This window comes from Lagenorhynchus albirostris, chromosome 3, assembly GCF_949774975.1.
Source record: "Lagenorhynchus albirostris chromosome 3, mLagAlb1.1, whole genome shotgun sequence".
NCBI classification, from domain to species: domain Eukaryota; kingdom Metazoa; phylum Chordata; class Mammalia; order Artiodactyla; family Delphinidae; genus Lagenorhynchus; species Lagenorhynchus albirostris.
In genome coordinates, this window is record NC_083097.1 from 166,173,931 (window position 1) to 166,185,375 (window position 11,445).

The following is an 11,445-nucleotide window of genomic DNA, read 5'->3' on the forward strand; positions in this document are numbered from 1 at the left end:
GAGGCCCTAGCCCTCGCCATCTCGTCTGCCCACAGATGAAGTTTGCACCCGGTTCTACCACCCAGAGAAGGAGGACGGGATGCTGGACAAACTCTGCCACAAAGATACGTGCCGCTGTGCTGAGGGTGGGTGCGCAGGCGCCAGGAGGGGTGGCCACGCCCACTGGACCCCTGATTCCACGGGGTGGGGGCGGTGACCCGGGAGGGCTGGGCATACTCGTGGGTGGTAGGCCCTGAACGAGAAGCGGGACTTAGACCGTGTCCCCCGCCCACCCACCCACCCCACAGAGAACTGCTTCATGCAGCACACGGAGGACGAGGTCACCCTGGAGGACCGGCTGGACAAGGCCTGCGAGCCAGGCGTGGACTATGGTGAGTCTGGCGGGGGCGGGGCTGGGGGGGGTGCGCGGGCGGCGCGCGCACGCGTGGTTGTGTGTGAGCGGAGGTGTGACGGCGCGTGTGGTCATTGCTACGTGTGGCTGTGGTTGTGTGTGTGATGTGTTGTGAGGGGCTCTGATTGCACGGGGAACCGTGGTCATGAGGGGGATGGTATGTGGGCGTGTGTGAAAGAGGAGTTTGTCCGTGGACAGGAGCAGCTGTCGTTGTGCCTGTGACTGTCGTTGTGGACGGCTGTGATTGTGTGCATGGCTGTGAGTGTGGCTGGGTATGTTACTGCGGTGGGGGGGCGGGCAGGGGGCTTGAGCCTGCCTGGCTGTGGTCCTGCCCGTATCGGATTGGGAGGAGCTGGGTGACGGCGCCCCACAGACAACCCTGCCCAGGACCCACACTGTCTTCTTTCCCCCGCCCACAGTGTACAAGACCAGACTTCTCAGGAAGGAGCTGTCGGATGACTTTGACGATTACATCATGGTCATCGAGCAGATCATCAAATCAGGTTAGCCCTGCGTCTGCTGTCTTTCTGCCTCCCCCTCCCCCGTGTCCGTCCCTCCCCCCAGCTCAGCTTCCCTCTCCCTCCCCTTCAGGCTCCGATGAGGTGCAAGTTAAACAGGAGCGTAGGTTCATCAGTCACATCAAGTGCAGACAAGCCCTCAAACTGAAGGAGGGGGCCCACTACCTCGTGTGGGGCATCTCCTCTGACCTGTGGGGAGAGAAACCCAAGTGAGTGCCCGCCCTGCGCCTGCGCGTGCCCGCCTCCCCCCCCCCCCGCCCTTCCCCTCCCCCTCCTGACCTGTCTCTCTTCCCCCAGCATCAGCTACATCATCGGGAAGGACACCTGGGTGGAGCTGTGGCCTGAAGCGGATGAATGCCAAGACGAGGAGAACCAGAAACTGTGCCAGGACCTGGCCAACTTCACCGAAAACATGGTGGTCTTTGGCTGCCCCAACTGATCCCACCACGATTGTCCACCAAATAAAGCTCCAGTTCTATTTCACAAGTCTCCCAAAGTCTGGAGCTCTTTGAGAGGGGGAGAGGCAGCTGTGATCCCCCGCTGCCTCACTTGCAGCTCAGCTCCATCCTACAGGAACTTCCTGTAGTTCACCTGCAAGTTCGCAGGCTTCCTCACCTACGGCGCACGTGCCTGCCTCACTTGCACCTCACCTGCACCTGCATCTTCCCCTGAATCTCAGCTGCACCTCAGCTCCATCCGTACCTGAATTTTCATTTGCATCCTCACCAGCAGCTCACCGCTCCTTCACCTGAGTTCTCACCACCTTCCTTACCTGCCTCTTTATTGCATTGTCACCTGAACTCTTACCAGGATCTCATCTGAATCTTTACCTGCTCTCTCACCTGCACACTCAACCTGCACACTCGCCTGTATTTTCTGCATCTTCACCTGCTTCCCCCACCTACATCTTTACCTGTAAACTTACCTGTATCTTTACAAACATGCTTACCTATACTCTCACCTGTCTTTCCACTTGCATCTTCACCTGTATTTTCTCTGCATCTTCATCAGTGTGAGGACCTGCATGTTTACCTACATTCTTCTCTGGATGTCTTCCTGTATTCTTACCAGCGTCCTTATCTGCATCCTCACCTGCGTATTTACCTGCCTTCTCACTTGCACCTTCCCCTACGTCTTTACCTATGTCTTCACCAGCATCAGAACTCACCAGTCCTCCTCTGCCTTCTCACCTTCATGCTCACCTGCATCCTTACCCGCCCTCCTCACCTGTTCTCATCTTCATCCCATTTGCTCTCATCTGCAGCTCACTTTCACTCCATTTCCCGTCTCACGCATCCCATTTGCATCGTCTAGACTCACCCCACCCTCCAGGTCACCACTTTGTAGATGGGCCTGAACAGACTGGTAAGATTGTGTGAGGCGGCTGGGCCTGGAGGGGGCGGTAAAGGTCAGGCAGGGTGATGTTTCCAGCTGGAGCCCTGAGGGACCAAGCCAGAGATGTGACTCGTATCTCAGCGGTTGAAGAAGGAGTGCAGGCGCTGTTGTGGTCACAGCCTCACCAGAAACACATGGTGGGGCGGCAGCCACAGTTGAGTGAGGCTGTCAAGGGGCCCCAAGTGCCTCTTCTAACTCCACCTGTGGTCCCTTGAGGACCGTTGAGGGTGGAATCCAGGCTCCGACTCGGTAAGGTCATCACAGGAAAACCCCCCTGAACCTGGAAGTCACGCCTGCATAGCCCCCTTCCCCTAAGACCCTGGGTCCTGGAAACCCCCCCTCCCAACTTCAGGAATGTTGGGGAAATTGACTCACAGCCTACCCCCACTCCCTCCAGCCTCTAGTTGCCGGACACCCCCGTCAAGGGGAGACACAGAGATCCTCATTACTCACTAGGTGTCACAGCTGACATCTGCCAGGCCCCCCTGCCCTCCTTTATGTGCAATTTTTCGTTTCTTTTCTTGCTCTGTTTCTTTAATGTGTGGGATGTTTTTGTTTTGTTTTTTGTTTTTTACTTTTTTTTTAGCATCTATGTTTCTAGGCTGTGAACAGCACAGACAGGACCTTACATTCTAAAGACAGCATGGAGTTGATTTCAGACAGTGAGGGTATCCAAAAAGGAAAGGAGATCAGGGTGACCTGGGAAGCCTGCCTGCAACGGGGCCAACCAGCGAAGTCACTTAGATTGAAGGATGGTTCAGTTTATGTGTCAATTTTGTTAGGCTATGGTGACCAGTTGTTTGATCAAATACCAGGCTAAATGTTTCTCAGAAGGTTTTTTTTTTTGAAATATTTTTACTTTTTATTGAAAACTGCACTGAACACTAAATGTCCACCTTTACAATAAACAAATACAGTAATGGTAACACACTAAAATAAAACATATTTCTGATAGCCATTATTTTTCTGTTTGGGACAGTTTTGAAGGTTTTTTGGTCACAAAACAGGAATGTCAGGACTTCCCTGGTGGTGCAGTGGTTAAGAATCCACCTGCCACAGCAGGGGACATGGTTTCGAGCCCCAGTCCAGGAAGATCCCACATGCCGCGCGGAGCAACTAAGCCCATGCGCCACAACTACTGAGACTGTGCTCTAGAGCCCGCGAGCCACAACTACTGAAGCCCACGCGCCTAGAGCCCATGTTCCGCAACAAGAGAAGCCACCGCAATGAGAAGCCTGCACACTGCAACAGAGTAGACCCTGCTCGCCGCAACTTAGAGAAAGCCCACGCACAGCAAGGAAGACCCAGCACAGCCAAAAATAAGTTAAATAAATAAATTAATTTTTTTTTAAACTTGAAAAAAAACCGGAATGTCCCTATCCAAAGGCTCAAAATAGGCCATCTTTTAACCAAAAAGGCGGTGATTCACAAAAGGCTATGAATACAACATGTAACTAGCTGATATAAATCTAATAGAATTTGTTAAAATCAGTCACATCTAATAACACACCTAAAGTATTCTTATATAAAATATGAAGAAAAGAAGACTTTATCAATGTCTAAAAAAGTGCGTTTTTTCATAGACAATCTGACAAGTTACCATAAAATATTTCCTGAGATATAATGCAACATTATTCTTCTTGAACACTTTCAGTTCAAGACTTGCCACTCAATAAAATAGCTGAGGATATGGAACTGAGAAAATATTTTTGATTATAAAGAGCTTGTGAAACTTAATACTTTTTTTTTTTTTTTGCATCATCAGAAGGCATTACTGAACTCACAACCAACTTGCCCGCTCTGTATGCAGTTCAGATGGGTGAGGCTTCTCTGTACAGAAGCCTGTACTGTCTTTGATCCTATGCTTGTGGTTGTCTAACACAAACAGTTTTCTCCCCATTTTGTAGTAATTTAACCTTCCTATTAGGAAAAAAGGTAGTCAGCCCCCGTGGACTGAAGGAACTAGAGTCAGGATGGTGATTTTCTCTTACTATTTTTTATTTTGATGTTTGGAACTCTTTTTTGTTGTTGGGTTTTGGTTTTGTTTTTATTTTTAAACTTTTTTTTTTTTTTTTTTTTTGGCTACGTTGGGTCTTTGTTGCTGAGCGTAGACTTTCTCTAGTTGCCGCGAGAGGGGGCTACTCTTTGTTGCGGTGCGTGGGCTGCTCAATGCGACGGCTTCTCTTTGTTGAGGAGCACAGGCTCTAGGCGAAGGGACCTCAGTAGTTGTGGTTCGCGGGCTCTAGAGAGCAGGCTCAGTAGTTGTGGCGCACGGGCTTAGTTGCTCCGCGGCATGTGGGATCTTCCCGGGGGGGGGGGCGGGGGACAGGGGAATCCATGTCCCCTGCATTGGTAGCAAGATTCTTAACCAGTGAGCCACCACGGCAGCCCGGTTTTGGGATTTTTAATTTTTTTTTAATTTTTTCTTTGTTTTCAATTGAAGTATAGTTGATTTACAATGTTAAGATGTTTGATGCAACATTCTAGAGCAAGGGGTTCAGGACCTGCTGTGCCCAAGAGATGGATAAAGGAAAAAGATCTATTTATTCTTTTTTTTTTTTAAGAAATTGGCAATGTAATTTTTTCAAGTATTTTTTAAAATTTATTTGGCTGTGCCAGGTCTTAGTTTCGGCATGTGGGATCGAGTTCCCTGCCCAGGGATCGAACCTGGGCCCCCTGCATTGGGAGTGTGGAATCTTAACCACTGGACCACCAGGGAAGTCCCAAGATCTATTTACTCTTTGTGATTGGATGCACAGATGAAAACCTTAACTCATGATAACAGAAGTTGGTCGTTACTAAATCACGTCCAGTCTTTTTCCGTGCTTCTGTAAGCAGATGACCTCTTCAGTTTGCCCCTGTCGCTAGCTCTTTTGTGGTTTTAACACTGTCCACGATGCAAATGTCCAGAATCAGTTTAAAAGACTGTCAAATTCCTTTTCTCTTGGTTCATCTATTTTTCACTGTCTCTTGGTGCCAGTTGTATCCAAATGATTACCTTTCCTCACTCTCTGCTATTGCTTGTTGGGGTGTTCTGGGCTGTCCCCATGTTTTCATAGGCTGGTTGGGAGAGGGAGCTTGGGAAGGGTGTGCCACCGTGGGGAGGTTGTGGGTCCCCAGGATGCCCCGGGGCATGATCCCTTCCAAGGCTGCAGGAAGTCCTCCCGGAGCCACGCCCATGATGCCTGGCGGGCGTCTGTAGGTGGCACCGTCGAACACTGGATGAATTGCTCGCCTTTCTATTACGGACCAGGGTGCTGTTATGACCAAGAATTCCTAGTTCACACAGTTTCTTAAGCTTTCTGGCATGCCACATGGGATTGTCTAGCTGGTCTCTGCTCACTATACCAGGCCTTGTGAGGTGTACAAATGAGATGTGGTACGTCTTTCAAGGGACCCTGAGCAAAGCCGAAAGGCTCCGATTGGTGCACCTGGAGGGCCGCCCCCTCGTATCCTGCCTTCCTTGAGGGCTCAGGCTAAGACTTTCTCATCCACCAGTCCTCCGCGGGTGGCATTCACTAGGAATGCCCCTTGTCTCATCCGCTTTATAGTAAAATCAATGATGAGGTGGTGGTTATATCCGTTGAGACTACAGTGCAAGGAGATGCAGTCTCTCTGATACAGTAAGTCCTGTAAGGTGTAGATCCTCTGCACACCCAGGGACGGCTCGATCCCATCCTGCAAGTAGGGGTCATAAAATATGATGCTGAGGGAGGGAGCGAGGTGCAAGAGGGAAGAGATATGGGAACATATGTAAGTATATAACTGATTCACTTTGTTATAAAGCAGAAACTAACACACCATTGTAAAGCAATTATACCCCAATAAAGATGTTAAAAAAAAAAAAGACACTAGAGCTATTCAATGGGGAAAGGAATATCATTTCAATAAATAGTGCTGGAACAACTGGAAAAAAATAAAATAAAATACGATGCTGAATCCAAACCATCTGCCCCGTGCGACAGAAGCACATGAGACCCAGCATCTCCCCATGGATGCAGGCTGCCCCTGAGGCAACCTCCCGGATCAGCTCGACGCTCTGTACCCACGGGCTTTCCGCAGTGCCTGGTACAGCCATGGGTTCCCCTGGGACAGATGGAGGTTGTGGCAGATGGTGGAGTCGTCTGTCTCTTCCACGGCCGCCATGGGATGTTAGCACGAGGCGATCCCGAGCTCGCCCGCAGCCTTGCCGTCCACGTGGTCGAAGCTGCTGCCTATCCGCACCATCACCCTCGGGGCCTCGAACTCCTTCAGGTCCTCCCCGGTGAGGGTGATGATGTGGTACATCGTGGCACAGACAGCCTCGTTTAAAACCTTCTCGTGGATCTCCTGAGTGGACTGTGCGTCACAGAAGACCACGGTGGCCAGGTCCTTCAGGATGGGCATCTCCACTGTGCAGTCTCGGCCATGGAGCAGCGCCACCGGGGGGTGGGGGCGTGCAAGAGGCCCATTCATGATCTAGGGGAGGATACCTTCACAGATTCTGTCCAATCGCTGTCGCTTGACTTTGTGCTTATCCACAAGGGCCATTCTTTTTTTTTGGTCGCGGGGCACGCACCATTCCGGATCTTAGTTCCCGACCAGGGAGTGAACCTGTGCCTCCTGCAGTGGAAGTGTGGAGTCCTAACCACTGGACCGTACAAGGGCCATTGTTTATCGAACTTTGCACCTCTCTCATTCAAAAGCCCAAGTGGTCCTCTAAGAACTTTGGGACCCTCTCAGGAGTCTGCGGGCATTATGCCACTAAGCACCCAATATAAATTTGTCCACAAACTCTGTAGTTCACGTCATGGGCTGTCCGTCTTTTCTTTTCTTTTTAAATTAATTTATTTTATTTATTTATATTTGGCTGCATTGGGTCTTCGTTGCTTCGCGCAGGCTTTCTCTAGTTGCAGCGAGCGGGGGCTGCTCTTCGTTGTGGTGCGCGGGCTTCTCATTGCGGTGGCTTCTCTTGTGGAGCACCGGCTCTAGGCACACGGGCTCAGTAGTTGTGGCACGCGGGCTCAATAGTTGTGGTGCACAGGCTTAGTTGCTCTGTGGCATGCTGGATCTTCCCAGACCAGGGCTCAAACCCGTGTCCCCTGCATTGGCAGAAGGATTCTTAACCACTGCGCCACCAGGGAAGCCCCCATCCTTTTAAGAGATTCCAACTTCATTGATTTAAAACCGTTTCAGGGGCTTCCCTGGGTGCGCAGTGGTTGAGAGTCCACCTGCCGATGCAGGGGACATGGGTTCATGCCCTGGTCCGGGAAGATCCCACATGCCATGGAGTGGCTGGGCCCATGAGCCATGGCTGCTGAGCCTGTGCATACAGAGCCTGTGCTCCACAACAGGAGATGCCACAACAGTGAAAGGCCCACGTACCACAAAAAAATAAATAAATAAATAAAGGGGGGAAAAAAAAACCGTTTCAGGTGATGAAACCCAAAGCAGGAAGATTCTGCTTCTCCTGGAGTTTCTTCTCAGGGGGCAGGAGACGCCAGCTTTCCTTATTTATGGACAGGAGGGGCTCTGGGGTTGGACGGGACTTCCAGCAGCTAACTCTCCCCTGTAGGTATTTTTAAAGATGTGATTCACACCTATGGCCAGTTGACTTTAAAAGGAGATTACCCATGGGACTTCCCCGGCAGTCCAGCAGTGGAGACCCTGCGCTTCCATTGCAGGGGCACGGGTTTGATGCCTGGCTGGGGAACTAAGATCCCACATGCAGTGTGGTGTGGCCAAATTAATTAATTAATTAAATTAACTTAAAGCAGATTACCCTTGATAATGTGGGTGGGCCTCTTCCAATCAATTGAAGGGCTGAGGAGAAAAAGTGGGTTTCCTGAGGAGGAAAGAATTCCAGCTGGCAGTGTGCAGATTCTTGCCGTCAGACTCAAGACCACAGCATCAACTCTTAACTGAATCTCCGGTCTGCTGGCTTGTCCTATGGATTTCGGATTTACCAAGCTACAAAATCACATGAACCAATTCCTTACAATCAATCAATCAATCTCTCTTGATCGATAGATAGATGATAGATATTAGATATAGAGGTACATTATTGGTTCTATTTATCTGACTAACCCCGCCTAATATGGGTGGTCAGGGAAGGCTTCTGTGAGGAGGGGGTTCTTGAGTCAGGACATAGATGACAGGGAGGAGCCAGTCATGGGGGATCTGGAAAAGACTGCTCCATGCAGAGGGAACAGCAAGTACAAAAAGCCCCAGATGCCCGGGTGCAAGGGCTTCAAGTTAATGAAGACCACTCAGTGTCTATTCTCTTTTTTTAAATTATTTTATTGAAGTATAGTTGGCTTACAATTTTTCTTTTGCCCCACCACTTGGCTTGCAGAATCTTAGTTCCCTGACCAGGGATTGAGCCCGTGCCCTCGGCAGTCCAGCACAGAGTCCTAACCACTGGGCTGCCAGGGAATTCCTCTTAATGTCTATTCTTACCTCAGCAAACAGCCCTTCTTCTATAAAGGGCCGTATAGTAAATATTTTAGCCTTTCAGGACCGAGAGATAAAATAGAGGATATTCTAAAGGTACTTATAAAATGAGAGGAAGATTCCAGCCTGCCATAGGCCCCATTAGCTTGGGATGGGCCACCCAGGGCGGAGGATGTGATTTGTGCTCTGCTACTGGAAACATTCCCTGGATGAAGAATGATGGGCCCGAGACTTGGAGATCCAGGTGGGTAGAGGGGGTGTGGGATGACTACTGAGGCCAGTTTCTCTCTGCTCCGGTGACAACCAGATCCCAGGCAACCTCTCTCTCCCAAATTCCAGCTGTCTCATGTGGATTAGCTGGCCAGAGTGGAGACAACATGCTGAGTCACCAACTCCCGGAATGAGATGCATCCACTCAACACCCAGCAGTCGATGACAGAGGACATGCCAACCTGTAGGTGGCAGCCAGTGTGACCAGCTACAAAGGGTGGACAGGGGTGAGCGCTGGCTGCTGGCCAAGGAGGCCGGCACTGGAAGCAAAATGGGGAAGAGGGGCCAGAGGAGGATGCCCCATCTGAGACCCTACCACTCACTAAAGTGCCAGCCCCCAAGAGCAGCTCCCGTGACTGTACAGAAACATGAGCCTGGCCTGATTCAGCCCATGAGCCATAATTTGCTAACCCCCACAAGCTCAATGGAAGGTCATTGGAAGATTTTAAACATGGAAGAGGTGAGATCTGACTTACGTGTTTAAAAGCTGATGCCAGCAGTTCCAATCCTAGGTACACACCCAAAAGAATAGAGAGCTGGAACCCAGACAAATACATGCACACACATGCTTGTAGCAGCACTTTTCAAAATAACCAAAAGGTGGAAATGACTTAAATGTCCATTAACGGGGGAATGGATAAGCAAAATGTGGTCCGTCCTACACTGGAATATTACTCAGCCTTAAAGAGGAGTGAAGCACTGACACTCGCTACGATGTGGATGAACCTTGAAAACATTATCCTCCGTGAAAGAAGCCAGACGCAGAAGACCACGTAGTGTATATTTCCATTTTTTTTGAAATGTTCAACACAGGTAAATCCATAAAGCAGGACAGCAGACGAGTGGTTGCCAGGGTCTGTGGGTGGGAGAGTTGGGGAGCGACTGCTTCATGGTTATAAGGTTTACTTTGGAAACGCTTTGGAAGTAGGTAGTGTTGCACAACATTGTAAATGTACTAAATGACACTGAGTTGCTCGCTTTAAAATGGTTTGTTTTCTGTGGTGTGAATTTACCTCAAATAAATAAATTAGTAAATAAGCCAGGCCATGCCAGCTCCAGGGTAGAGAATGAATTAGAAGGTGGCAAGAGGTAGAGTAGTACATCCATTTGGGAAGCTACTGCAAGTGTCCAAGCAAGACATGATGCCAGCAGTTCCAATCCTAGGTATACACCCAGAAGAATTGAGTGTCTTAGTGCATCTGGGCTGCTATAACAAAATACCCTAGAGTGAGTGGCTTAAACAACAGATATTTACTTCTCACAGCTCTAGAGGATGGAAGTCTGAGATCAGGGTGCCTAAGTGGTTGAGTTCCGGTGAGAGCCCTTCTCCTGGCCCTCTGCGTGGCTTGCATCTGGCCTCCTCCTCTCTGTATCCTCACATGGCAGAGAGGGAAAGAGAGCATGTATCTTATAGCTCATCTTATAAGGACACTAATCCCATTCAGGAGGGCTCCACCCTCATGCCCTAGCACCTCCTAAAGGCTCCACCTCCAAATACCATCCCATTGGGGGTTAGGGTACCAACATCAATTTGGAGGGCACATAAACATCCAGTTCATAGCACTTAGGATGGTAGCAGTGGAAATGGAAACAGGTAGACGCATTTGAGATCTGGTTTAGAGGTTGAATCAACAGGGCCTGCTGAGGGTAGGATGTCGTGACAGGACGGAAGGAGGGGTCCAGGACGACTCCCAGGCCTTGAGTTTAGTTAGCTGAGTAGACAGTGGTTCTACCCTCTGACTGTGAATTTCAATTAAAACCTGCATGCATGCACACACGTGTGCATGCAGACATGCAAGCACGCACCTGCACCTGCACATACATGCATGAACACGCATGCATGCGTGCATACACAGCACACACATGCATACACAGAGACACACATGCACACACACGCATATACACACCCACACATGCGCACACACACAAACCACTCGTATTTTCCACTGCTCTTATCACCATCTCAAACACTAAATAGTGTTTTCTTTTTGGGGTTTCTTATTAGTTTTTCTCAGCCCGCTAGAATAGGAGCTCCATAAGACCAAGGACTTTTGTCTCTCTTGTTCACGGCGGTGCCCCCAAACCTAGAACAGTGCCTGGCACACAGGAGGTGCTCAGTCAGTATTTGACAACCATGTGAATGACACGGCCAGAAGGGAAAACTGGGGCTTTCCCTCTCCCATCCCCACCTGAGTCACATCTTCAGATACTTCTGGAGAGATTCTGAGTGAGAGAGAGATGGGGCCGGGCCAGGGGTGGGGGGACAGGAAGAAGAGGAGGGTGAGTGGGGAAGGGGGAGGGGCAGCCCCGGGACCCACAGGCGCCTGTCAGCAGCGTGAAAAGCCCAGGAGTGTTGGGCAATCGTGGTTTCCTCCCAGCCCGCAGGACCCAGCCATGCCAGCCCAGCCCCGGGCGTCTTGGGGCCTCGTCCGCTCAGGC

At 50.1% G+C, this 11,445-nt stretch overlaps 1 protein-coding gene and 1 pseudogene across 1 annotated transcript in view; one reads left to right on the forward strand and one right to left on the reverse strand.

Annotated features, from left to right (window-relative positions):
• C3 (complement C3) overlaps positions 1–1,376 on the forward strand; it is a 35,097-nt gene extending 33,721 nt beyond the window's left edge. The window contains exons 37-41 of the mRNA XM_060146712.1: positions 36–125; positions 288–371; positions 811–894; positions 983–1,118; positions 1,207–1,376. Coding sequence (XP_060002695.1) covers positions 36–125; positions 288–371; positions 811–894; positions 983–1,118; positions 1,207–1,348 — 536 coding nt within the window. The 3' untranslated portion in view covers positions 1,349–1,376. The remainder of the gene's footprint in view (positions 1–35; positions 126–287; positions 372–810; positions 895–982; positions 1,119–1,206) is intronic.
• A 3,942-nt stretch (positions 1,377–5,318) lies between these two features.
• On the reverse strand, positions 5,319–6,834 carry LOC132518713 (C-terminal-binding protein 2-like; annotated as a pseudogene).
• Between the last annotated feature and the right edge of the window lie 4,611 nt (positions 6,835–11,445).